The 26,482-nt window shown below is 59.0% G+C and overlaps 2 protein-coding genes across 2 annotated transcripts; both read right to left on the bottom strand.

Annotated features, from left to right (window-relative positions):
• Nucleotides 1-560: 560 nt before the first annotated feature.
• On the bottom strand, nucleotides 561-7,425 carry LOC128897291 (uncharacterized). The gene is made up of 10 exons (XM_054162401.1): nucleotides 7,035-7,425; nucleotides 3,968-5,437; nucleotides 3,476-3,556; nucleotides 3,173-3,259; nucleotides 2,961-3,052; nucleotides 2,664-2,749; nucleotides 2,027-2,096; nucleotides 1,741-1,904; nucleotides 1,343-1,477; nucleotides 561-1,119 (listed from the first exon to the last, which is right to left on the bottom strand). Exons 1-10 carry the CDS (start codon nucleotides 7,314-7,316, stop codon nucleotides 884-886), a joined length of 2,703 nt encoding a protein of 900 aa, XP_054018376.1. The 5' UTR covers nucleotides 7,317-7,425; the 3' UTR covers nucleotides 561-883.
• Nucleotides 7,426-7,619: 194 nt separating this feature from the next.
• On the bottom strand, nucleotides 7,620-20,186 carry LOC128897287 (spectrin beta chain, non-erythrocytic 5-like). The gene is made up of 22 exons (XM_054162296.1): nucleotides 19,339-20,186; nucleotides 16,199-16,306; nucleotides 14,795-14,950; nucleotides 13,973-14,104; nucleotides 13,666-13,857; nucleotides 13,501-13,584; nucleotides 13,268-13,386; nucleotides 12,996-13,110; nucleotides 12,633-12,719; nucleotides 12,216-12,331; nucleotides 11,912-12,056; nucleotides 11,591-11,697; nucleotides 11,425-11,476; nucleotides 11,090-11,227; nucleotides 10,888-11,019; nucleotides 10,384-10,640; nucleotides 10,098-10,221; nucleotides 9,729-9,923; nucleotides 9,292-9,447; nucleotides 8,606-8,826; nucleotides 8,099-8,276; nucleotides 7,620-7,787 (listed from the first exon to the last, which is right to left on the bottom strand). The coding sequence occupies exons 1-22, from the start codon at nucleotides 19,759-19,761 to the stop codon at nucleotides 7,620-7,622; spliced, it is 3,405 nt and encodes a 1,134-aa protein (XP_054018271.1). The 5' UTR covers nucleotides 19,762-20,186.
• Nucleotides 20,187-26,482: the final 6,296 nt, after the last annotated feature.

Below are 26,482 nucleotides of genomic sequence, written 5' to 3'. Positions count from 1 at the left end.
CGAGGATAGGCTTTGCTGCCCATGGGCCCAGAAACTTCCTCTTCTCTCCCTGGGGCTGGTGAATGTTCAGGGCAGTTTGGACCAGCTTCTTTTTCCCCTTCCCACTGAAGGCAGGCACGTGCCTGGTATAGACTCGGTAAAGTTATTGCAAAACGTCTGGGATGCAGAAAGCCCTGAGGGTCCAGCCACACTCCTTCGACCCCTCCATGGCACAAAGCACCTGCCATAACCTAGGGCTGTGAGAGAGGACAGCTGAGGAGGCTTGGCAGGGCTTCACAGGCAGGAGGATTTGCTCTCTAGGCAGCAGCTCCCCTGTTGAGCTCCCCTGTCAAGCAAAAGGAGCCCAACTGCCTACTGGAATGAGCTGGTCTGGGCGCAGGCACAGAGGAACCACAGGACAAAGCATCCTTGTGGGAGGCATCAGAGCGCTCAGGCTTCTCTTCAAGCAGGACTGAAGCCTGCTGCAGTGGTCCTCTGCATCTGATCACTTTGCAGAGTCCCTCTCCTCCAGCACTAACAAGTGCTACTGGAGGAAGCAGCTCTCAGACTAAGCATCTGTTCTGTTTTTTAATAAAAACAACCCCCTCCAGCCCCCTGCTTGCGCTGTGTGTTGGCAGGATGCCGGGGAAGCCCGTGGCACCCAGGGAGAGCACTCGGTGGGTGGGCAGGAGTGGGGCTCAGCGCCAGGCTGAGCCTGGGGGCTGCAGAGGCTGGGGTGCTGTGCAGCCCTGGGGCTGGCTGGTGTGGAGCCACTTGCCCACTGCCTGCCTCCCCTGGGAGGTGGTGAGCAGTGAGCTGGTGCTGGGAGCAAAGATCATGCCAGGATGGCAGCCGAGAGCAGGACAAAGGGAAGGATGGGGCCTTTTCCCCCCTCAGCTGCAGCTCACTCCTTTTTCCCAAAGAACTTCTTGAAGACAGACTTGTTCTTGGGGCGAGGTTGGGTGGGGGTCTTCTCCCCTGGTGTGTCCCGTGGGGTCCCTGGCTGGGCCACAAAGGAGTGGCAGCGTGCCCGGGGCATGACTGGTGTTTGCTCCCCAATATAGAGTGTGACTGAGTAGCTGCTCCCGGCCTCCACTGGCTCCTTGGGCATGGCCACTGGGGTAATCTTCTGGTAGGTGGCTGCAAGAAGGAGCAGTCAGCAGGCAGGGCAGGGTGCCAGCAAGTGCTGCCAACACCCCCCCACCCTCCCAGCCCTACCCAAGGGGGGGCTGCAGCCAAAGGTGCAGGGATGTGGGAGTGGGTGGATGGATGCTGGAGTAGCATCGTACCTGCCCTCGGGTGTCTGTTGGGACAGGGGCAGCGGTGCCACCTCCTGGCAGTGACAGTGAAACCAGAGCCATACCTGAGGTGAAGGAGTAGGACCTCCTCTTGTTAGCCACCAGCCCATAGTCATCTTCTGGGCAGCTCTTGTCCCACAGCCCGGGAGACCCCCTGGGTGACCACTGCTGCTCCCTGTGCCCAGCCCCATGAGCATCCTCTGAAGCAGAATGGAAACATATCACAAGGCAAAGCCACCACAGCAGAGCCCTGTATCAGCCCCAAACAGTACAGGGATATGTGTGGTTATCCCAGCAAGTGAAGAAAGTTAACTGCTCCTTCCCCCAAACCCTATTCCTGTGCATTGGTGTGGTGGGGTGAACCCACACAGGAATGGGTTCCCCCAGTCATCTCTCTTGCACCTCTGTGGGCTGGGGAGAGGAGTTGAGGCACAGGAGAAGCCCAGCCAAGCAGGAAAATCACCTGCTGCTGCCACAGCCCCATCTTCTATGCCATCCTGGCTGCCCAGAGACCGCTGCAGCTGGGTGTTTGAGCGAGGTAGCAGCACGATCTCTTGGCTCTTGGTGGTTGTGACCTGATGGTGTCCCTGGAGGTGGGAGCTCCTGGGGCTAGGAACCTTGCTGAAACTGGAAAGCAGCAGACTGAGCAAACCAGACTGGCCCACCAATGGCCTGCTGGAGCAACACACACCAGCAAGCATGGGAGGGAGTTGTAACAAGACCTGGCTAGCAGGCTCCTAGCTACTCACCCCCCAGCACCACCAGTGCCCTCGACACACTGTGCTGTTGCCACCTGGAAGTAATCCACTTCTGGGAATCCTAGGGGCACAGCAAACATCCTACTGGGTGATGACAGCACACAAGACTGTACCATAGAGCCAGCCCCAGTTCTGGGTGCCTGTGTTCCATGACTAGTCACTCTGATCTTCTGCTGCAGCACCTGCTCTTGGTCCCGCCAACCAGCCTAAGATTTCACGGTGGAGCCTGAACACCTCTGAGTATGGGCAAAGCAGCAGGAAAACCTCAGCATTGCAAGTCTCCTTGCCTAGAGGGCAGGCAAGCAGTTTCCAGGCCCCACAGAGCAGATGGAAGAAGACCAAGGCACAATTATCATTTTCCTGACACTGGCTTTTTGCTGCTGAAGCTCCACTGACGTCAGTTGTGCTATTCCTGATTATAACTGTGTATGTGGTGTGAAAACAAAGCCTCCAAATTCTGCCTGGCAGAGAACCAAGGTTCCAAGGCAGATTAGAAGAATGCATCAATCAGACATCGCTTTGGAACTTCTCTTCTGACCCCTCACACATCAGAGGGCTTGGCAGGGGCGGTACACCCACGGTAACTGCACAGAGCTGGGACCTGGCTCTGCCAGCAAGGGCTGCTCACCTGAGTTTTGCTGCAGCTTGAAGACCCATTCATTCATGAGGGTCTGGGAAGGGGCCCTCAGGAGGTACTCGGAGCCATCCCGCAGCCTGCGGGGATAAACAAGTCGGCAATGAGACAGACATGGGGTGCAGACATCACAGCCCCCGCCGGCTTGGGAATGAAGGGAAGCGGGTGAGAAAAAGGAGGAAATCCTCATCTAAGCACTGGCTGGGGTACTGGTGTGTCTGTCCCAGCAGGGACAGATTAGGGAGGGCTGTGGCAATGAGGTCCTGGCTGCCCTAGGTTGGGGTGACTCACTGAAGCCTGAAGCAGTTGGTCTTCTTGGTGTATTCGGCATCTGGGGTACAGACCGCCCCAGAAAGGTTCAGGGGAAGGGCCACCACAGAGCTCTGTACCACAGGGAACAGCAAAAGCAACAGTGAGGTCAACATCTTTGTCTTCCCTGGCTGCTGAGGCAAGGGTGCCCCTGCTGCCAGTCCCCCATGTCACCCCACCCTCCTCCACTGCACCTTGAGGCTGTCCCTGCGGTCCTGGTAGAAGCACAGCGTCTGCCGCATCAGCACAGCATGGAAGAGGCCCCAGGCCCTGCAGCTGGCCTGTGAGACATGAGCAGGGTACAGCTGTGTTGCCAACAGGCCTGTTATCCAAAACGTCCCTCAGCCACAGTGGGCTCTACCCACTCAGCATGGCCAGCAGCACTGCTGTGGTAGTGCCAGGAATATCCCTGGCTTCACTCCTGCCCCAAAACCTGGATGCCCCTTGCCATGTTCCAGCACCTCAGCCCCAAAGGACCCCCACAGACATGCATGTACCTTCCTCCCTCCTGTCTGCAACACATGCTTCCTTTCCAGTGACCCTTCCATCATCTGAAACTCTGTTTTACTGGGAGGGACCTGCAAGAGGACAGAGAGTGAGCGAAGCAGTGCTGGGGGTCAGTGGTGACAGCTCAGCCCCCAGGCGCATGGGGTCCATGTGATCCGTTCTCAGCAGGTGATGCCAAAGTGGAAATGGGACAACAGGAGACATTTCCTGGCCCAGGCATGGGCTGGGCTGTTTTCAGGCTTTTGGGGTGAAGTGCTGCCTTGCTAAGGCTGAGGGCTGGCAGGGGAGTGCATGCTGCAGGGACTCCCAAGTTCAGCACCTTGCTCTTTATCACTCTGCCAGCTGGAGCAAAAGAGCCCCTGGAGGCAAGCAGTCCCCAAATACAGGTCATCTTTGTTGGAGCAAGTAATCCAGCTGCTGCCTAGCATGTCCCCCAAGCCCCTGCCTGACGCAAGGGAAGGCCCCCAGCCTCTGGCTCTCACCTTGCTGCACTCTCTTTCCTCTTCCCCATGCGTCCGTCGATCCCAGGAGCCAGAGCCATCCAAGGGGACTGTGGACACCAGCTCCTCCACACGGGGGGACACCACGTGCCTGCTGGGGCTGCCACTACCACCGTGCCCCACGCCAGGGCTCTTCTCTCCCGGTGGGCTGTGGAGGAGCTGGGTGGTGCTGGGAAGGGTGAACTTGGCTACTAGCACGCTGTTGGCTGATGAGAGGATGAGGGGCCTGCTGGTGGTGGCCTTGGGGCTGCCTGCTGGCAGGCTGGGTATCTGTTGCTCAACTGCTCCATCCCAGATGGCCTGCAGCTCCTCCTCCTCTTCCTCAAACTGCCGGTGGGCAGGATGGCAAACCTCCCTGGTGCTGGACACAGGATTGGGAGGTTCTGGGGACCCCAGTGCCCACTCACAAGCAGAGAGCTGAGTGGGGGTGTCAGGGGAAACTGTGGACCCTCCAGGCTGGCTGCTGCCATCTGACTGCTGTGTGCGGGCAGTGCCAGGAATGGCTCCTGCCCTGCCTGGGATGCCAGCAGGGGATGGACCAAGCTCTAGCCGAGTGGCTTCATGATGCCTGGCCCTGCCATCCTGACCCAGCTGGGCAACCAGCTTATCCCCTTCCTGCTCATGCAGCATGCTGACAAGGGACAGCTGTCTCAGCCTGAAGTCTAGGTGGTTTTCACTGGCACTGCTGGGGTGACTCAGGCTCCAGTGCTCCTCCTCAGTACGGTGTGCCCTTTGCTGGCTGTAGCTAGGGTTGAAGCTCACCTCCTCGAACCATGTTCCTTGCTCACTTTTGGAGGACTTTCCCAGCCTCCTGTCAGGCTCCTGGGGACTGTATCCATCCACATCTACCTCTTCCTGCCATCCAGCCCCATGCAGGCCTGTGGGCACCCACGGCCTTACTTCCCTGCCCTGCCTGTGCTCCTGCCTCTCCGCCTTCTTCGCCTGGGCCACGGCCTCTTGTTGACGCCCCAGGACCACGGCATCCCGGGGCAGCTCCAGGCTGAGCGTAGAGCCCAGAGATAGCTGGGGACACAGAGTTTTTGGGTGAGGGCCGCAGGGATCCCGGGAGGCTGCCCCACACTCAGCATCAATGTCCCGCACCAGCGGATTCTTGACGTAGAGCAGCAGCTGCCCAGGCAGGGCTCCAGCAGCAGCAGCAGCCGGCCCCTCCTTCCTCCGGCCACACTTCTGAGGCCACGTGTTGCTGGGGCCGTGGTGCTCCTCAAGCGTGGGCTGCAGGGAGCTGGCGCCCATGATGCCCTGCAGCGTCAGCAGCTGCGCCTGCTCAGCCCTCGCCCGCTCCCGTCGCTGAAGGCTGTTGAAGAGGGAGCTGGCCCCAGACTTGGGCAGCGTGTGGGAGGCAGCTGGTGTCCTGCTGCCGGATGCTGGGGGGCGACGCACAACAGCAGGAGGCCGCTTCGCGCTGGAGCTTTTCCCTGCCTCCACCTGCGCCTGGGGACACAGAGGAGAGCAACGTGACTCCCGTGGCCGGGGTCGCTGCCACCCCGCAATAAACACCCTCCACGCTGTGCCAGGGCCAGCAGGGAGCCAGGGCCAGGGGGCAGGCAGTCAAAAACACTGATGCACATGCAGAGCTGGGAGCAGCACAGTTTCACCTCAGCCCCCCAGGAGCTGCCCCCACCTCAGTGCAGGCAGGGAAGAGGCAGACAGGCAGGGAAACCTCTGCTCATGGTCGAGTCACCCAGGTTCTCCCAGCTGCCTGTGCCATGTGACTCTCCCCCTGGACTTCTGTCTTCTAAGACACAGCTTGTAGGTGGCATACAGCAGCCTCTACTGCCCACCCCTGCCAACCTTGCCTGTCCCCAGGCAGCACAGCAAGCAAACGGAAGTCAAGGGGCTGAGCACAGTCCCTTCCAGCACTCTCTCCACTCCAGTCTCAGCCCCTCTCCTGCAGCTGCAAGGATGAAAGCAAAGGGCTCTTCCTGTATGAAGTGGAGCAGTGGTCCCCTCTACCTCTTAGGAGGACTGCTACCAAAACCCCCTTGGCAGACCCTCACCCTCTTGATTGCCTTGGACCTCTTCAGGCCCCTGTCCTCTGCCTTGTGCTACCCAGCCTTGATGCATGGAGGGCCCAGCCACTGCTGCCCTCAGGTCTCCTCATACATAGCCCTCTCTGCAAGCTCTTAGGCAACAAACATATGCAAGTCCCAACAAAATCCTGGGCTCTCAGCCCCAGGATTATGAGCCATGCAACCCAGAGCAAGTCCTCCCCTGAAACATGCACCCTCACACACCCCCTTGCACCCTTCAGTTGGCTGCAGAAGGGACTGGAGCTGTTTACCAGAAATGGACACCAACTCACCATGCCTCCTGTGGCCACCAAAAACACTTACCTGAGGGCCAAACGGAAGCTAGCCCTGTCTGAGCTCCCTCCTCACATGCCTCATCACCCACACTCTGAAGACCACAGCACTGGGAGGGTTTCCCCTGTCCCGAGGAACCACCGCCAGCAGGGCACAGTGGCACACCCAGGAGGGTTGGTAGCAGGCGGGTTCACGCCATGCAGCCACTCTGCCCGGCATGCAACCTTCCCCGTGGACATTACCTCTTCCAGTGGCTGGTGAGGTGGCTTTCTCTTTCGCTTTAAACTACCCCAAGTGTTTCCTAAAAGCCCCTGGCAACGCTTCCAAAATGTTTTACAGCCTGAGAGCTTAGTGGAGGGGAGCTGAGCAGGGGGAGAGAGAGAGAGAGACAGAGAAAGTTGAGGGCAAAGTGGGCAAGGAGCCAAAGCAGGAGAGCACAGGCAAAAGGGATGGCACAAGCTTGTCCTCAGTCCTTGGGCATTGCTTGGCATCAGCACAGACAAAGGTCTCTCTCCCGAGACTGACACAGTCCCAGCAGATTGCTTTGAAATGGCCTGGTGGGGGTCTCAGTACGAGGGTCACCTCACAGACCTCAAAGCCTCCTGGTCTGCATCGGGGCACAGCTCTGGGAAGCTGCCTTGGCTGCATGGCAGTGGCTGGCCCTGGGACAGGCACTAGGTGCACCCCCATGGTTCTGCTGAAGGCACGTATCATGCTTCACATACCATCTGCAGCGAATTCTCTCCTGGCCACCCACTGCTGGCCACTGGCTGCATCTTTTTCTTCTCCCCCTTCTTGCCAATGCTAAGGATGAAGTTGACTGTCCCTTCCAGCCCACTGGGGCTCCGTGGTGGCAGCAGGAGCGTGGAGGTCTCAGCAGGATGCCATATGATATCCTCCCTGGGTGGTTCCACACTGTGAGGTGTTGAGCTGGTGGGCTCCCTCCAGCTATGCTCCATTCCCGCTGGGGCATCTGAGAGGGGCGATGCTGGTGAGGAAACGGTCATTCCTGCTGGCCGCTGTGACTCTGATCTCTGCGTGGGCTTGAGGAGGGAGCAGGGTGTGAACTCCACTGGGCTGTGGATATGCTCCAGCCAGGGCTGAGCACGCGGGGCACGCTGCTCCTGAGGAGCAAGGCAAGAAAGTGAATGTGGAGAAAAGGCTGCCAGGGCCAGACACCTTCTCAGGATCATCTTCCCTTTGCCCTGCTCGAGCATCCCAGAGGTAGCGGTACACCACTCGTGCTCTACTGCTGCACTACCCACTCCATCTGGTGCCTCTGCTACCCTCAGCCTTCAGACTGGTGCTGCTTAACGTGTCTGGGTACTTACTTGGCTGGTAGGGGATGCACCCGAGGGGCTCTCTGTGTTCCTTCTGTCGTCCTGCTTGCTCCCTGGGTCCCGCTGGTACCTTTGTGCTCGCCAGCGCACCAGCACCCAGCCCAACATGCTCTGCAGCTCTTCCAAGCGCTCCTTGATCTGAGGAAAGGAGAGATGTTGGGCAGCTTGCAACGACCCCTGGCCCAGGGAAACTGGCACTATCAGGACACCTCTCTATAGTAGGAGGCTTTTGGGAGTGGGATACAGTCAGTCACATCATCTCAGGATTCAGCGTCCATTGCTGGGTGAAACCCCTTCCTGCCTTGAGCAGCCCAAGGCAGGCATGGCTGGCCTAGTACCACTTGCTGGGGCTCTGCATCAGCCCTTTGCTTCTCTCCTCCAGTGACTGTCCCTAGAGGATTTGGGGGGGGCACTGAGCGTCTCCCTGACCCCCTTTGCCCTGTCCTTACTGTTGCGCTCAGGTAGTGCTCCTCAGACACCAGCTGCTGTCCCGATGCTGCCAGCATCTCAAACTCTTTGAGTTTCCCTTCAATCCTCCTCTCCAGCTCCTCACACGGAGTCTCTGGGAGGCCATGACTGCTTGGGTTTTCAGAGAAGATCTGAGCCCTTGTGTCCTCCGTCCAGGAGCTGTGGGCATGTGAAAAGCGGGCTGAGAGAGCTGAGGAGTGACTCAGCCCCTCCTCAGCCCTGCAGGCCCCAAAGAAGCCATTCTTATGCTTAGAGATGGCTGGAAGCAGCTACTGGGGCAGTGGCAAGTCTGGCAGGGCAGGGCAAGATGCCATGGGGCTGTGCTACAGCAGGCAGCCCTTCATTCCAGGCTCCCCACGGTCCTGCTTGGCTGCAGCTCCAACGCTGCCCACGTCCTTGCCAGCGGCCCACACTATGACAATGCTGTGCTCTTGCCAGCTCCCTCCCAGCCACCACAGAGACAACTCTGATGGCTCATGGCCACTTACATCATGGCTAAGTAATCCTTGAAGAAGTGCCGTAGCCGGCTGGCCTGCTGCACTCGGGCCTGGGTCTCCTGCAGCAGCTCCTGCAGCCCTGCCCAGGCCTGCAGTGTCTCCTGCACTTTCTGGCTGACAGGGCACCGCTGAGTGGGGCAGAGCTCCTGCAAGCGGGCAGCTCCCCTTTCCAGATCCTCCAGCTGCCCCTGCAGGGTTTCTGACACCATACGCTAAAGATCACAAGGCAGAAAAGGTTCAGGATTCATCCAACCTCTCTGTATCCAGGCTGGATGCAGGGATGGAGGGAAGCACGTGGGGACAGGGGTCGCTGGGAGCAGACAGAGCCACCTTTGGTGGGCTGGACTGGCAGAGTGGAGGGCTGCCTTGTTTCCCTGCTCTGCTCATGTGAGTCACCTCCCCACTGGCAGGAAGATGAAGTGAGGTGCTGGCAGCCAGGAGCTGGCACAGGGGAGGTGATGCAAGCTTGCTCCCATGGCCTGGCCTGTGCTGGCAGAGGGGAGCGGAGCAGGACAGGGCTCAGCTCCACTGGAAAATTCCAGCCCAGCCTGCTGCAGCATGCCAAGGCTTATGACACCTGGGCATCCAGGGGCCAGCAACTCCTTGGGACAGCCCCAGCCAGCTGGGACACCTCCTCACCACTGACACAGCCAGACACTCTGCTCCTTGGGTCTCACCTCCATCTCCTGCTGCTGACTCAGCAAGCCCTGCAGCTCCTGAAGATCCTTTTCGCTCTTCACCACAGTGAAGCCTCTCTCTGCTTGGGCAGTGTCATGAGCCAGTGCCTCAGCTCTGCATCGAAGAACCTCCAGGAGTGGGGTCACCTCTGCTACCTGGATGGGCAGAGTGGGGAAGAGAGATAAACCCTGGCATGGGACTGCCTGTGCCACCATTTACCATGTGGCCTCAGCCCACCCCAGCATGGGGGCACCCTGCCACACACCTATGAAAGGGCAGGAAGCACCAGCCATAAGGATAGCAGCCTCACACAAAGCAGTCTCCATGTATCCCACTGGCACCAGCCGAAGTGCAGGCCCCATCCCAACTAGCCAACATGTGCAGCTTTAGGTGGATCACCCAAATGCATCCCCAGATTCCTGCCTCCATCCCCTACCAGGTGCTCCAGACTCTCTGTCTCTGCTGCGACCTCCATGACCCGCTCTCGTTCCTTTGCTGCATCGTTGAGCATCTCCACGGCCTCCTGCAGCTCTCCCAAAGGGTGGCTTATGTCCTTGCTGCTTGGCAGCTGTCCAGCCTGGGCTGAAAGCAGGGGAAAAGACCCCTGCAAGCTGCGATGGCCACTCCCTGGCTGAAGCCAACAGAAACACTGGGCGTGAGTGAGATGGGAAGCAACTGCCCAGGCAGCTGGCTGAGAAAGCGGAACCTCTCGGGTCCTCCTGCCAGCCACAGACTGACCCTTGGGCCAGTCTCAAGTGGTGGGCAGTCCTGAGGCTGGTGAGGGATGCCTGACCCTTCTGCTCACCGCTGCAGGTCCCTGCCAGGTCCGTGCTTCCTCCTCTTGCAGATCCTGCAGGAACTCAGACAGCACCAGGGAGTCACGCAGGTCTGCTGCTCGGCGCCGCAGGGCTGTCTGCACGTGTGCCAACCTGTGGGGGCAGGAGCCTGTCACAGATACTGACATACCCTCTGCACCTGCCTGGGGCAAGCATCCTCCTCCCTCCACCTCCTTGAGTGTGTCCTCAGGGTGAGCATCCTCCTTCCCATCCACCTTGGGGACCAGAGAGGAGGAATCTTCCTCCAGGACTCACTTATCCTCCACCATCTCCACCTTCCTCTGCATCTTCCTTGCTGCCTCCGGCTCAGTGGGTGGCTCACCCACCACCTCCTCCCGCAGTGCCTGGAGTCTAAGGCCGCAGAGCAGGAGCTGCTTCTCCAGCTGGCCTGTCTCTTCCAGGTCCCTGCGCAGCTCCGCTGGGCTCCTCATGGTGGCTGGCTCTGAAAGCGATCCAGCCACGGCCTGCAGCCACCGCTCAGCCTTATCCAGCTCCCCCACCAGCCTCAGTGCCTGTGGGGAGAGTGGGGAGAGCATGGAGCCCACCAGCCTGGCTCTGAGCCACTCAAGGCAGGAAGAAGGCACGCTGCCGCACCTCTGTGGGTAGCTGGGCCACCAGCAGCACAAGGCCAGCCAGAGATGCAGGTGGTAAAGCTGCAGCTCTGATCGCCACGGACACCAGCCTTGCTTGCCTAATTCTCAGAAGGCAGCCACAAGTGGGGCCTGCCCCCGTGCCCACCCCAGTCCTGCCTCCCTGTACCTTATCGATTTCCCGCAGCACGGCGCCGTTCTCCTGGTGCTTCCTCTGCAGGTCCTCCCACAGCTCCCCCAGCTCCCGCAGCATGGCCTCCACCTGTGGGTTCCCTGGGCCCCCCCCCGGCGCTGGTCCCTCCTAGGAGGCAGGATGGGCTGTTAGGAAGGCCCTGCCTGCTGTACTGCCCCTCCCTCCCAAGGGGACTCACCAAGAGCACAGCCCTGGCACTGGAGCTGGGATCCAGGGGCTCCTGCTGTGTCTGTGCTGCCTCCAGGCTCTCCACATCCCCCACTGGACACGGAAGTACTCTGGGGCCCGTGCTGTCCTTGTGCAGGGGCACAGTCAGCTGAGGAGCAGGGAAGACATGGTGCATTAGTACCCAGATCAGGAATGGGCCTGAATGCACAAGCGTGCATGTCCATGAGCAGCAAGAGTGGGTCAGGGAAGGAGTCCCCTTGACACTGGCTCCCCTGGCCAGGCTGGAAGCAAAGGGGGCTCTTGTGGAGACATTATTGTGTTCACTGCTTGACAGATGTCATGCACCTGGGCCTCTGGCTGCTGCATCCTCCATTCAGCTTCTTTCTCTCTCTTTTGCCTGCAGGGAGGGGGATAGTCAGGACTGCTAGGCCCCTCTTGCACACAAGCCCCACCCCCCCCCATGCTCTCTGAATACATCCCACTCCCCACAGACACCTCCACAAGTCAGTACCTTTTGCTGTCCCCACTGTGAGGGGTGTGGACTGATGCTGTGGAGCCAAGGCTGCTCTTCTCCCTTGTCCTGTGCTCCACCATCTTCTCTGGCACATCCTTCAAGACCTACGGCATGAAAGTTTCCATTCCTCCTTTGCCAGCTCAAATTGTGCATTGCTTTGCCCCGGGCCTGGCACTTATCACCTCCCGTAAACAGTGGGGGCAGGTCACAGATGTGCATGGCTTGGGCTCTGCCCAACTCCCAGACTCCTTTTCTCCCAAGCTTCCCTGTCCTCTTGAGGCAGAGGCACCAGAGATGCCAAAGAAAGGCAGTGCTTACTGTGTTTCTGAGGTCTCTTGTCCATTTGTCTTTTAATTCCTTCCCCACAGCTTCACAACCACTGTTGTCTCCTTGTGGCTCCACACTCAGAGCCACCGCTTTGCCTCCTGGAGAACTGCTCACCAGTGCTGGAGCCTTCTCTGACCTGGGAAAGAAGCATGAGGGAGGCATAGGGGAGCAGAGGACAGAGGAAAGAGTGACTTTAAGTGGAGATCTTGCCTCAGAGAGCCTGACAGATGCTAATCCAGGTCTTTCTCCAAGCCTCTAGCTCCAGCATTAGGGCTCATGTTAGGCTGTGCCCTACCTCAGCACCTGCTGGAGCTGCACCCAACTCTCCTTGACATCTCGGTGCTTGGGGGTGACTCGGGCTGCCAGGCTGGGCTGCAGACTGAGGAGCTGGGACACGGTCACATCCAGCATCTGGAGGAGAGAGAGCAGCCAGGGAGCAATGACAGGGCTGACAAGGGATGTGTCACTGAGGACATGGTCCAAGTGTGTGATGGCAACCCAGCATCAGCCCTGTGGGGCATGAGAGGTGGCAGATGACAAACTCAGTCCCCTACTGCACCCAGGGGGCATCACACAGCCCTGCACAGCCCATGTGGTGCCCACTGAAACCCCCAGCCCTGCTGGTGCCAGTGCTGACCTGAGAAGGTACACATCCTCATTCAGTTGGGATGCTCCCCAGGGCTCAGAGAACAAGACAGAGCCTTGCACTTACCATCACCTGGCTGGCTATGTCTCTGACATCCCGATCCCGGCATGGCTCACCCTCCCCTGGCTTCCCTACACCACAGACACTCCTCTGCTGTAAGAAGAAGAAGCTGCAGTCAGCACCAGAGGATGACAGGGCCCTGCTCTCCGCTCCAGCAGAAAGGGACACTGCAAGGCTGCACTTGTTGCCTCAGCTCCCCTTCTTACATCAGGCTTCATTCCCTAGCTCTCTCCCCAAGGCCCATGCTCAGGGTGCTGACACTACAGCAGCCCCCACACAGTGGGTGGAGAATAAGGTGTTGCCTGCCTAGTTTTGCTCTCCCCATGCAACAGCCCCACAACAGGTTGACCCTGGCTTCAGTGCTGGTACCTTGGCATGGATGGCACTGAGTAGGGTATCTGCTTGCTGGAGGAAGGCAGCCACCTCCAGGGCCAGCTGCAGAGCCTCATGGTGCTCCTTCAGGGTCCCCTGCAGCCGCAACCACCTGTACGGGTGGAGATGGAGAGGTGGAAGGGCAGCCTATGCCCACCATGGGACCTGTGCAGAGCTGGGCCAAGGGGAAGCAGGTGGGAAGTTTGGTGTCCTGCTTCCCAGCCCATTGGCTTCTGGTGCTGGACTCAGCCTGCGCATCCTCTGCTCACATTTTGTTGAGGTGCTTGCGCCGGGCTGAAATGCTCCGGCTCTCACTTTTGCCTTGTTTCTCCAGCTTCTGGGCCAAGCTGTTCAGCTCCTTGTGCAGACTCTGGAACTGCTGCTCCTCCTGGACCAAGCAGGGAGACAGGCATCAGCATCACACCTCAGGGATCTGTGCCGGGCCCCAGTCCCATGGGGTTTGGGGTCCCCGGAACACTGGCAGCTTCCAGCAGCCTCTCACCTGCTTCAAGTCAAGGATGCGGCGAGTAAGCTGGATCTTGTCCAGGCTCTCCTGCAGGAGGGCTGCCAGAGAGGGCTTCTTCTCCTGGGCCAGAGGAAGGGGTGAGAAGGCGGTAGGACAGCCAGCCTGTCCCCCTCCCCAGACCATGCTCCCAGCATCCCGTACCTGGTGTCTGATCCACGCCTCCAGCTGTTCAGCCTTTTTGTTGAAGTCCTGCAGGCTCCGCAGACCCCCTAGAGCTTTGCTCTGGCTGGTGGCCGTCTGCTTCAGGAGCTGCCACTGGTCCCGCAGGGCCAGCAGCTGCCTCTGCACCGTCTCAGCACTGGGGTTCGCCCGCCACATCAGCTGCTCACCCATCTGTGGGGCCAAGGGTCCCACTCAGTGTCAGGAGCTCCCAGAGACCCTCCACTGTGGAGAACCTGGGGATGCAGGTGCTGCAGGGAATGGGAGCCGTGATGCCACCCCACCTCACCTGGTTGAGCTTTATCAGTGTGTTTTCAAAGTCCTTCATGTCCCGCTGCAAGGTCTGACCCACCTCCTCCCAGTCCTGCAGGCTGCAGCCGTCCTTCAGGTCCCGCAGCTTGCCTCGCACCCAGCCCTCTGCCTGCAATGTGGGAAGATCCACGTGGCCAGGCACCTTTGCAAGAGCCCCAAGGACGCAGCTCCAGAGACCCAAGGCCAAACCCCTCCCAAGCTGCCACAGGGACCAGAGGGGACCTTTTTGACTGACAACTCTGTTGCTCCGAGTGCCAAGAGGCCGGCAAAGGGACTCAGGATGGCATCAGCGGTGACGGAAATAGGAAGATGAGTGGCATCTCGCCTCTTTCCAGCATCTGCCCCAGCCCAGCAGGAGAAGCTGAGGCCCCCCCAGGGCAGGCCAGACTGGGAGTGTCTGGGTGAGATATCCCTGCAGGAAGCACTTCTTCTCCCTGTTCTGCAGCACAAGTACCCATGTACCCTCCCCAGCTTGGAAGCAGTCACCCCATGCCAGCCCCGTTCCCACGCTGCTGGGAAGGGACAGGGGCTGGGAGGAGAAGGATGAAAGATGGGAGGAGCATGCACATGTGGGGAGGAAGCAGAGCCCTGGTGTGGGCTGACCCCCTCTCCCTGGGGCCGACAGCCAGGGAGAGGCGGCCAAACATGATCTCATGCCACAACCATTGCTTCGCTCGGGGCCGGGAGTTCAGCCCTCCCTGCTGCGCACCCCACCCCATAGCTCACATGAAAGGCTGCTTGTGGCCCCCCCCAGCACACCCCATGTAGATCTTTGGGCTGGCAACCTGGTCGGCCTAACCTGCAGCATCTCCCGGTTGAACTGGGCTACCAGAGGGCTCAGGTCGAGGAAAGGGGCTGCTCCCGCGCCGCTTCGCCTGCTGCATCTTGGTGCTGCCATGGGCTCCTTGCTTTTGGGGCTCTCTTTCCGCGGCGATGATGCCAGGGGTCCTGCCAGCTGGGGCAGGCAGAGGTGAGGGGTCAGTGTGCCACCCCAGGGAGCCCTGCCCATCACCTCCCAGGAGTGTTTCAGAAACCCAAATAAAGTACGTCAGCCTGCCTCGTCTCCATTCCCTCTCCCTCACCGACATATTTGGGGGTCTCTCCCAGCATGCCAAGGCATAGCTCCCCTCCAACAAGACCAGGGTTGCCAGGATGTCTCTCACATCCCTAGGTCACTCCAGGATGTCACCCAGCACCTGGGCTGGTCCCTGTGCCTACTCTTCAGGTGGATGTGGCACTTGCTGCCTCTCCAGCCTGAGGCTTTGTGCCCCTCCAGGGGGTAGGGGGACCACAAGGCAGGTCCTCAATGAAATCAGCCTATCAGGGCACTTGGAGACCCCCATTCAAAACAACTGATGGTGGAGGGGCAGAAAACTCGGCATCTTCCCCAGGACTCAACCTCGGATGCTGACAAAACTCTCCACCAGGACTCCAGCTCCCCCAGGGGTGACAGCAAAGGTCAGCCAATGAAGGAGCTGGCCCCTCTCCAAGTTCAGCCCCTGGTGCAGCTGCACAGAGCCAAGGGGACAGCACAGCCACCTGGGCACTCGCTTCCTAACCTGCTGCCCAGAGATGCGCACCTGACCACACACTAACTGGTGGCAAACAGGAGCCTCAGCATCTTCAGGAGAAACCTGAAGGTGCAGGCTTCACTGCTTCCTCTCACCAAGCAGAAATTGATCCTGAGACTAAATTGCTCCCTTCCCAAAGGGGCTGGGTGAGAGCTGCCCTGAAGGATCCCAGGCACCCCTGAACCCACCAGGGCACAATTTCCCAGCAGCCTGCAGAGCAGTGGAGTTCAGGCAACTGTTTCAGGCTCTCTAAGCACTCTGGCATGTGCTGCCCTGCTGACAGCATGGGAGCTGCTTCTCAAGGCCTTTCTGCCTAACCACAACAACTACAGAAATCCCCTGTCTCCTCTTTCTTTTTTAAATAGCAGCAGAGATTCTCAGGCCCTCCTCAAACTCTGGGGTCTTCAGCCTCTTGACATGGCCAGGGCTGGATGAGTCTGCAATCTGGATCCCTTAGAAGTGATAAAACCTCTGGGTGTTGGCCTGGGGGCTGACCCCATGCCCTGTCATGCCTAGCTTCTCCCCTCACTCTTTTAAAGTGGCAAGGCCCCAATCATGCCCAGGCAGACCATCAGCCCCATGCTGTGCCCCTGGGTCAGATCCTCCTAAACAGAGAGGGCAAGGGGACATACCACATAGACAGGGGAACCTCTCTCCACCGCAGAGCAGAAACTACTGGCCCGGGGGCTCCCAGCCTCCTGCTGCTCATTCTCCACATCCACATCCTTTCTGAGGAAGACCTAGAAGAAGGCACAGATGTGAGCCTGGAAGCATTTGACCATCCCAGCAGCCAAAGGGGTGGAGGAGCATGCACCCACTTCCCCCTGGGCCAGAGGAGGCTGTTGGCAGTACCCAAACACTGTTTGGCCAAGCTCTTGCAAATCCCTCCTCACTGGAGCCAGGCACCTCTGAGCACCATCGGCAGCTCCTGCCTGGATTAAGCAAGAGGCAAGAACTCCTATGCTTGCTTTGCTCAGCACTTTCTCCATTTTATGTCACACACTCATCCCCTATTTTCCCCTCCAAAATCAGCAGAAAACCATTCAGTGGTACACCACTGGCCTCTGGTCATCTAAGGATGCTCAGTGTGAGAGACCCTGCCCTCCTCCAGAACAGCAAAGCAGAGGCACAAGGCCCTAGGAGAATATTAACTCCACCAGTGAAAATCTCAATCACCTCAGCTGCCAGCCCCTGACCTTGGTCTAGCAGGGAGGCAAGAGTTAAAGGGGTGGCTGGCTCACAGGGAAGGGCTCCCAAGGGATGGGGTGAAGAATGGCAGCAGGAGAAAGGAAGTCCAGGTGCTGTAGCCAGGCACAGGGAGGAGGTCCAGGATGAAATCCACGTTAACCTGATCATTAATGGAACCCAGCCCCAGGAGGAGAGGTGCATGAGATTGTTTGGATCATGCACAAGGGGCATCATTCTCATACACTACAGATGGATCCTTTCTTGGGCTGTCAGATATAACAGGCCAATTTAGGGACCTCCTTCATTCCCACCCCTGGGCCACCTTGTCAACAGCTGTCTAAGCATGGACAAGGCAACACAAAGTGGTGGGCAATGTGTACTGCTTTGACACCCCCTCCTGTGAGACCACAGCAAATGGGGTGGTGAATCAGCCACAGACAGACCCAGACCACCACTCAGACCACTTCAGAGTGGGGATGGTGTCCAAGGAAGAACCAACCCAGGTAAAGAAGGACTCCATCCCTGCAGGACTGCAGGAGAGTCCCAGTGTGGATGGCAGCCCCAGCACTAGAGCTGATGTCTCCAGAGCGGTCGACAGCTAACAACCATATAATCCCTGGAACACCAGCACCACCGCACCTTTCCAGGGGCCTGCAAACCCTGTTTGATGGCTGCAGAGGACAGACCACCACACCATGCCACAGTATCTCATCCCAAGAAGGAAGAGTGGGGCAAGGAGTGAGGTTGAGTCATGGCCCAACAGGTGCAGCTAGAGCCAAGAAAGCATTTCCCTGCCTGACTGCAGGGGAAGGAGCCTGAGAGGTGTGGATGCCCGTTTTGGGAACAGTGGGGAGCTAAAAGTAAACTGTTTATAAGACATAATACCCTAGGAAGCTTCTTTTCTAGGCAGCAGTGTCTCATGCTGACTGCAGCCTGCAAGTCCATCCCCCCCTCTCCCCCCAGGCTTAGCCATGGGAAACATGCCTGCAGGTGACATGGGAGTTTTATTTAAAGTCCTCATCTCATGATGCATCAGCTGCAGGAAAACAGGACTGCTGGCATAAGGATGACTTCATCCTTCCCACAGAGCAGTTCCACCGGGACTGCCTCCCCCCTCCAAGTCCCTCTGGCTGGAGTTGGGTGCTCACTCCAGCAAAATAACAAACTCTTACAGCACCCGAAGGCTGGGAGAAGCAGCGGTGCCTTCCCTGACATCCATAAGGTGCCATGCCAACTGCTTCCTACCAGGACCCCAGGCTTCACAATGTGAGCAAAGTTACACACAAAATGAGTACAAGCAGCCTCTGCTGCTTCCTTCGTGAACGTTTCTTTCCCCTGTTAAAAGCAAAATTAACGCAGCACACACGCCTGCCACGTTCCCATGAAAGTGTAGGTGCCAGTGATTTCCTACGAGCAAGACGAGGGGAGCCAGCCCCCTGGGCTGCTCGTGAAGGAGGACTCCCTCACCCCTACAGGACAGGAAACAGAGGCAGAGGCTGTGGCCCCACTTGAGAAAGCCCTAAAGTGTCCTGCCCGGGGGACGGTGTTCCCTTCTCTCCTCTGGCTACCTTCCTGCCTAACGCACGCCGCCTTCTGCGTCCTTGTTCTCCCTCTCCCTCCCAAAGCCCCACCTCGCAGCCTGCTCTCCTCCCCAGTTCCAGGCTAGCCCCCCCCGGCCCGATCCCCCCAGGCCGGACAGGCAGGAGGGGCCGATCCTGGCAGCCTCCCAAGAGCCCCGCACCGCACCACCGTGCCTAGCCCTCATAAGAAAGCTGGGACCCCTCATTCCGCCGATGCCCCTTGGGCTCCCCAAGCTCCGGCCGCCCAGCGCGGAGCTGCCCGAGCGCGGCGGAAGCGGCAGCCCTGGCAGGGCCGTGCCTGGCCTTTATTGGCAATGAGGACGAGGGTTTGGCAGTGGACTATGAGGCTCTCTCTAGCGGCTATCCCGCCGGGGAACCAGCTGTTGTGGGTCAGGGTTAGATCCCAAGGAGTTCCTGCCTGCTCTTGCCAGGAACAGCGAGATCTCCGAGCTGCCTTCCGCCCCATCGCAGCCACACAGGGGGTCTCCCGAGCGCCGGCACTGATGGATTCAGACTTTTGTGCCTGTCAGCGCTCAGACTTGGAGGGTAGGGTGCTGGGAACCCTGGGTCCTGCTCCTAGCCTTGTCCCAGCTTTGTCTGACTGTGTGGCCCTCCATGAGTCACTTCCCTTCTCCCGGCCTCGGTTTCCCCCCCCCGGTAAACGGAAGAGCAAGTTCCCAGCTCCCCGTACATAACTGCATCATCGCAGGCATCCCGAGAGCTGAGCCTTCCACAGCCGGGTTCTGGGGCAAAGCTTTTCTGGCTTATTTTAGCGCCAGGCAAACCTGCAAAGATCTCCTGCCCTCCAGCCTGACAGTAGAGAGGAGTGCGTGGGGGGAGGCGGGAGGAAAAGAAGCTGCTCCAGGAGCCCTGTAGCGAGTGCTGCCCGGAGGGCGCGGGGAAAAGGCAGCAGGGATCCCCTGCCCAAATGCTGCCTCGTCAGGAACGGGGAACTGCAGGGAAGACTGGGAGAAAGCAGGGTGCAAGGGATGGGAAGCACTTACCTTGAACTGAGTTTTCCCTGGCCTGCTGTTATTGTTGTTGTGGTTCCTCTGATCGCCGGTTTCGGCAAGGTCCCCAGGTCCCCTTGCGTCCCCCACGCCAGCCTCCCCATGCCAGTTGGACAACGTGATCTTCTTAATGGAGCGGGCGAGAGAGTTGCGGTTGAGCTGCTCCTCGTCGGTCCCTCCATCGTCGCTGGGGCTGCGGGGCTGGCCCTCGGGGGCGGCGGGGTTGGCCCGGGCTTGAGCCAGGTAGAGGGAGATACGCTCGTTGAGGGTGCGGCGGAGGCCGCGGTGGCTGTCCAGAGCAGAGGCGAGAGCGATACCGGGGCAGGCGTTACCGGAGAAGTCGGCGGCACACTTGGGCAGCGAGAGCTTGGTGCTGATGGTGAAGGGCTGCACCTTCCTCGCCGTGCTGCCCGACATCCTCGCCCTCCCGCCGCCACCGGCGCGCAGAGGGACAACCAGGGGCTCCGGCCCAGGTCCCGTGGGGCGAAGCGGCAGCGCGGGGCCCCCGCCGGCCGAGAGCGCGGGTGATGGAGACCGCCCGGGCGGCGCCGGCTCCTTCCCCAGGGCGGGCGGCGGCGGCGGGGCCGCCCCTTCTCGCGGAGGCGCTCAGCGGGGCGGCCCCGTGGCCGGGGGCAGCGGGGCAGGGGGCAGCAGTCCGGCTCCCATGGCCGGAGCGGCGAGGAGCGGGCGGCCGCCCGGGCTTCGGCTGCCTGGGCGGACCCTCCCGCCCCCGCCGGGGCGCGTCCCCTCCCCTGCCCGGGATCCTCCTTCCGCGGCGGGCAGGGGAGGCGGCAGAGAGGCTCGGTGCCCTGGCCGTGCCCTTCTCCCCTCCCTTCCCCGGCCGGCTTCAGTCGTCCACCTTCTTGCGCAGGTTGAGGAGGCAGAGCAGGCAGGTGAGCAGCGCCTGGCGGCTCTCCCGGGAGCGTAGTCGGCGGCCCAGGCGGCGGAGCGGCGGCAGGAGGCGCTGGCGGGCCAGCGGCAGCAGGCGGGCGAGCAGGGCGGCCAGCAGCGGGGCGGGCAGCGGCGGGGCGGGCATGCTGCCCCCCGAGCCTGTGGGAGCACCGTCAGGACCCTCCGACCCCCCGCTGAGGTACCTTGGCGGATTGTGCGGTGCCCAGGAGCTCCTCACACTTCGGATCTTCTGACCCGAGCATGGTGCTCGAGGTGTCCGCACACCTCTGGGAGCGGGAGGGTGCTCGGGGAGAACCACTGAAGGGTACCACTCTGCTCCCCACCTCTTCCCCTGGTCATTCTTACCCTGCTTGGGATCCTTCCCGCTTCGGGAACTGTTCAGCTCTTTCTTCCAGAGGAGCCTGTGCTGCTCAGCTTCTCCCACGTGGACCTGCCACTATGCCAAATGGCAGGAGCAGCTTTAGAGCACGGGGACAACAAGAAGAAAACCCCAGCTGCCCATTTAAATGCCCCCTCCTTCCAAGCCAAACACATGCTCCCTGTAAACGATACTGCTTCTCAGCCCAAGACCCCATTTGTTGGGGTGGCAGGGCTGGGTGAAGAAGGGGGGTGAGGGAGGAACAACATCTGCCCACCACAGAAATGCGGGCTGGCTGGACAGGGTCCTGTTTCGCTACAAGGCTTTGCCAAAGCCCCCGAGCAGACAGCCGGGTCCAAAGTATGCTTGCCTGTCATTCTCTGCCAGTGTAAGCAATTGCCACCCTGCTCCCACAAGGGCCAGGAATGCAGACCAGGCAGACTGCCAAGGAGAGGGGGCAAGGGATGCCCCAAGGCATGAAACACTGAGGAGCAGATGGGCACTCCCATGGGGAAGAACTGCAGTCTGGCTCCATGCAGGGTTCCAGAGCAGCTGGTAGCCAGTGCCCCATTCTTTCTAGCTGCACTCCCAAGCTGAGCCTGCTTGGGCCAAGTGGTCAGGGCTCTGCAGACCAGGGGAACACAAGCTAGCCAGCATGAGAACACTGGCAGGAAGGTCCATGGCTCGTGTCTGTGCTCTTCCACTTCCCTCCTGTGCCTAACCTTTGCTTTGTTGTGTTCCTGGTGTCTGTCTGGCTTAATTTCCTCTCCTTGTTGTTCTGTTCAAAACCCCTGTCAGGGCCCTACTCTTGGCTCCCACCAAGCAGAAGTTAAGCAGAACTTAAGGAGAAAGAATACACACAAGGAACTGAAAGCTGCTGTTCTGTCTCCCAGCCTGCCTGATACAAGCTGTTCCTTCCCAGTAAATCCCATCCAAGGGCAGTTAGTTCAGCCAGGGTGACCTTTCCCAGCCCTGTGGATTCCTCTTGGGGAGCCAGCCATAGATGAGGAAAGTGGGCTGGTTGTGCCTCATCAAAGAGACACCATGTGCAGAAACCAGAAACAGCTCCTTGAGGGCTCAGCTCCAGGCTCAGGAGCTGCAGCTACCCGATGCTGATACTAGCTACTTGAGATAGACCTCTGGGAGCCTCCTGGGCCTCAGGTCTACTGCCAGCAGAGGATTTCAGCACAGGTGCACCACTCCACTGCATGCTGCTGCTACAGAGAGTGGGAAGAACCTGGGCAAAGGAAGCAGGAGCCAAAGGCTTGCTACAGTTCTGTTAGGGTTTATGCTTCCCTGTGAAGGAGCTTTCCCCCTTTTATCAGGAAGGCAATGCCTGGCCTGCTCTTGGGACTCCTGGGTTTGCTGTGCTGTGGTCAATCCTGGGTACGTCGTTGCCTCACATAGTGCCTCAATTTTCCCAGCAGTACAGATGCAGTTGGTCTGTACTGTGCAGAGGCCTCTTGCAGCATCCCACCTCTGAGTGGGCTATGATGAAAAGTGCAGCGTCCCTGATCAGTGGTACTGACTACAGTGATGGAGAAGAGCAGAGATCATTCCTCAGGGAGCCTCAGGCCCTGGTTGAGCCAGAACAACCCATCCTGCCATGCCTCCTGGGGGAATCCTCATCTCTGGTCCCACAAGGAGCAGAAAGTGGTGGGCAGGTGCAGAGGTGTTGCAGCGTGTTTCTGGGGGAACTGTGTCTCTGTGTTATATGGCAGAGATGAACAAGGGAGGGGATGGAAAAATCCTTTGGGAACAAAGGGGCTTCAGTGTGTAGCCTCTGCAGAGATCTGCTCTTTCCCAGGGAGTGAGCACAGGTAAGAGCAGGAGGGGCTACTCTGCTGTGAGAGCCAGGTGTTTGCAGTATCTCAGCAATGGATGGAAAGTGGGGCAGGGCTTGTTTGCCAAGCTCTGAGGGTTTGTAAAGAGGCAGATTTTAGCCTGTGCCAAAATACCAAACATTGCAAAGGTCAAGGGGCTTTAGTCTCACAGTTGGGCAAAAGCCCAGCCTGGGGAGCTGAAGGGACTTTAACTCTGTTCCTCTGGCAATTCAGGCACGGGGATGGGGAAAAAATACCACCTCAAAAAGAAAACAAAATCCTTCCAGGATCTACGTCTAAACCCAAGACTTAGGGCACTGGAGTGCTGTGTGCCCCGGTGTTCCCTGGGCCAAGGTGTGTAGAGCCTTGCTATAACCTCTGTGATTCATGGAGGAGGACTTTTTGCTCTTGCAGTCACTGCTCTCTCAACTCATTTTCTTTTCCTCTTTTGACTAAGAGGTGCAAAATCCCTCACCAGGTGGCCAGGTCCTCTTTTTTTTTTTCCTGGGTAGATACTGAGGCCACTTCCTTTCAGTTGTGCATTTGCTTTATTGTACTGACTGCACAACCAAGTATCCCCTGTTAAATTGCCAGATACTGAGGCCACTTCCTTTCAGTTGTGCATTTGCTTTATTGTACTGACTGCACAACCAAGTAGCCCCTGTTAAATTGCCAGAGAGGGCTGAGATACACTTCCCATGTCTAAATAGGGACTGCATACTTCTCTGTAGCACTTGTGTCTCTCAGGTGGTCAGTTAGCAGCTGAACATGAGCATACAGGTAGCAGGAGATGCTCACATAAGGTGGGCATGACATCTCAGGAAGCCTGCAGAGCACCGCTGATAGAGCCCTGCTGGAAGCAGCCAAGCTTCAGGGTCTGTCCTCAAGGTGGTGGCAGGACTATGCAGAGCTATCCTCTTCTTCTTTCCTCCCTGCTGTCCCAAACCCCTCAGGATTCAGTTTGCCTGAAGCCCAGTGCCTTCCTTCTTTGCTGCTGAGCAGTGGGTGAGCTCATAGGCCACACAGCCCCTGTGCAGGGGGCTGGAGCTGGTGCATCTCTGGGAGAGGATGACCCTCTGCAATGCCACCTCGGAGGAGGCACAGATGGAGGATCAAGCATGCAGCACAGCCAGCCCTTGGGCAGCTTATGGCTGTGCTGCCTCCTGGTACGACCCCTTTTGGTTACTGCTGCCTGTCAGTGGGGGGAAGTCCTGTGACCTGCCAGCCCACAGGCAAAGCTGGTGTGGGCTTTGAGAGTGGGCCAGATCCCTGGCCTTTGCTTCCTGAGTGATCTGACAGCACCCAGTCCATTCCTAGGACAGCGTGTCTGCCTCACAGGTGGGCAGGACCCTTGTGCCCCTTCAGAGACAGGTGCCAGAGACAAAGCAACAATCAGCACCTGCCAATGTTAAGTGGCTGTTGTGTGGTTAAAGCTCCAGAGGGTTTAGGAGGGAGCTGGTACACAGGGAAGAAGGGCACAGCCTTTGGGCATCTCTTCCACCCAAGTATGGAAGATTTGCTGCAATTCTTGTTCTGGGCATGGCACTGGGAGCTCAGGGAAATGCAGGGGAGTGGGGGGGAAGGTGAAAGGCAACCAAGAGTCCTCTCTTTGAGGAGGTCTTGTGCCAGAAGGGAGAGAGCCTTGGTGCTGGGGACACCAGTGGCACCTAAGCACCCATCCCCTCACAGGAGGAATGCAGGCCATTCCTGCTGGGGAGGGATGCAAGTGCTATAAATAGTTTGTTTGACATTCTGGGGCCAGGCCCTGGAAAGCCCCGGCCTGTGCACATTCCCTGTTGCTGGCACTGGGACAGCAGCTGTTGAAAAAAGCTGAATCCAGCAGCTGCTGCCCAGTGGTCTTGGCCCCCATACTGCAGCCCCCCGAGTCCTCCCACTCCCCTTATGGGGTAGCTGAGCCTGTGGCATCTCTTGGCACTGGTGCCAAGCCTTGCCAAGGAGGTGCCAGCTCTGCACTGGTGTTGGCACTGCTCCCTGGGCCAGTGGTGGCTGCTGGTGCTGGAGGGATGAGGAGGATGGGGAGGAGTCTTTTGTCTGTGATGGCTCTTACAGCAGCGGGGACACCTCCAAGCCTGTCTGCAAGCTGCAAGGCCATGCTGGTGGCAGCTGCTGTCCATGCACATGTCCTTGGCTGCAGCTTTCCCCAGGCCTGGCTGGGGACGTTGGGCTGAGCCACAGCCCCCCATCTGCTGGCTTTGCTCACACAAAAGCCTCTTGTGCCCACAGGGCTGACATTCCTTCAGCTTCGGGTCTGGGGCACAGTGAAGCACAGAGGAGGGGGAGATGGGGCCAGGACCCAGCTGCCAGGACAGCTGGTGGGGCCAGGTGGGGATGGGCTGCAGTCCTGGCCCTCCCTTTCCCATGCCTGGAGGATGGACACAAGCAGCTGGTGGGAGAGGGGGAACACCCACGGTGGGCAGGTGGCTTCAGGCTGCAGGAGGTCATGGAGTGAAAGAGAGGATGCTGTGGTACTGGGGAGCAGGAGCAGTGGTGCTGTGCACCCATGGGTGCTGCCTGCCCTCCTTGTGCATGCCCACCCAGTGTGGACCCGTGGGAAAGGTGGGAGCTGGCTGGCTCTTGCTGGCTAGTGCCCATTGCAAGACAATTCAAAGAAAGAGCAGTTTTGGTCATGTGTGACCCCCCAGCCCCTCTTGTTCCTCATCTCAAACTGGTATTTAAGGACTCTGCTGGACCTCCTTTGTGATGAGGGGGACGAGACAGGCTATTCTTTGTGGCATTAGCTGGCAGCTGGGTACTCCCTGGCTGCCACCCCCCCTGTGATACTGGCCTGCTGGCACCAGTGAGGAAGGGATCTGCCAGCTGGTGCCTGGAGGGAGGCAGGGGGCTTCTGGTAAGGCTATGCTGAGGGCACCTGTCGTCCCAAAGCCAGCATGTCAGTGTGCCCTACAATCAGGCTGCTGTGTGTGTTACAAGGCTCCACAGCTGGGAAGCAATGACAGCTCTGCAGGCTTGATCCTGTGTCCCCATCTGAGCCCTTGTTTACCAGAGGCTTTGGGGTTGTATGAAGGAGCAGGGTGCCTGGGCTGGCAAGCCTAAAGGTGCCCCCCACTCCACAGGAGGTAGCCCAGCTCATAGGTAGCTGAAAGCAGTAACCATTCACCTCCATCAAGCCCTGGCAAGCCTCCAGAGAAGAGGGTAGGCTGGGGAGGCGGCTTGGGGAGTGCTCCCTCTTGCTATTGCACTTCAGCTCCTCTCCATGGTCTGAGACAGGTCAGCTTGCCCCAGAACTGAGTGTTGCCCCTGTGAGGAGACTGGTCCCAGAGCTGGGATGGCACAAAGGACATCACCATGAGGGATACTGAGATGCTGGGAGGGGGATAAGTCACCCAAGGCACTCCTCTTCCAACTGCTGAGTGCTCCTGGGGCCATCTGGGCTGGTGCTGCCCTTTAGGGGTGTCAGTAAGGGGCAGGATCCACACACTGACAGACAGCAAGTCCTGCTGTGAGCTGTGCAAAGGCCCCACTACCTAGCTCTCCATTTGTTTTCCTGGAAGGCTTTTGCCTCCAGCTGTAACTTGCATGGCCTCCAAGGAAATGGGGTAAACACTGACCTCACATATCTCATGTGGTCCCTTTCCCAGGGTCCAGAGCTCCAGGCTGTCTTCCACTCCCACCTATTCCATCCTATCCAGGTGGACCCTCTTTCCCCTCCCCAGCCTCCCCAAGACTACACTTTTATTTAGATGCAGGCCCCATCTCTGCCACCAGCAGAGGAGACCTTGGCAAGGGGTCATCCAGGGCAGCAAACTGGGACCAACATGAACCCACCCCAGAGCAAAGTTCACCAGGCCAAACCCAGCCTCGCTGGCTGTCTTCAGCTGCTGCCAGGCCACTGCTAGGGCAGGGGGCTAGTGAATTTAAACTCCTCTAGCTGCTTGCAGAGCAGAGGCAACCAACAGTGCCCTGGGGGGGGCCTTAGGAATGGACCCAGGGCTGCCCTAGCTGAGCAGGAGCATGGATGCACCTAAGTTCCTGGAGCACAGGCTAGAGTCAAGCTGCCTTGGCT

Source organism: Dryobates pubescens, chromosome 6, assembly GCF_014839835.1.
Source record: "Dryobates pubescens isolate bDryPub1 chromosome 6, bDryPub1.pri, whole genome shotgun sequence".
In the NCBI taxonomy this organism is placed as follows: Eukaryota; Metazoa; Chordata; class Aves; order Piciformes; family Picidae; genus Dryobates; species Dryobates pubescens.
The sequence above is the reverse complement of the archived record's forward strand: the minus strand, read 5'-3'. Positions and strand labels throughout refer to the sequence as shown.

Excerpts from the sequence above, each read along its gene's own strand:
- LOC128897291 (XM_054162401.1), bottom strand. The coding sequence starts at position 7,316 with ATGACCGTTTCCTCACCAGCATCGCCCCTCTCAGATGCCCCAGCGGGA. Across the intron at positions 5,438-7,034 it reads GAGAGAATTCGCTGCAGATG|GCGCAGGTGGAGGCAGGGAA; the intron begins GTATGTGAAGCA and ends CTGTGTCCCCAG. Across the intron at positions 1,120-1,342 it reads GTCCTACTCCTTCACCTCAG|CCACCTACCAGAAGATTACC; the intron begins GTATGGCTCTGG and ends TCCTTCTTGCAG.
- LOC128897287 (XM_054162296.1), bottom strand. The coding sequence starts at position 19,761 with ATGTCGGGCAGCACGGCGAGGAAGGTGCAGCCCTTCACCATCAGCACC. Across the intron at positions 13,387-13,500 it reads GCATCCTTGACTTGAAGCAG|GAGGAGCAGCAGTTCCAGAG; the intron begins GTGAGAGGCTGC and ends TGCTTGGTCCAG. Across the intron at positions 9,448-9,728 it reads CAGAGAGTCTGGAGCACCTG|GTAGCAGAGGTGACCCCACT; the intron begins GTAGGGGATGGA and ends CTGCCCATCCAG.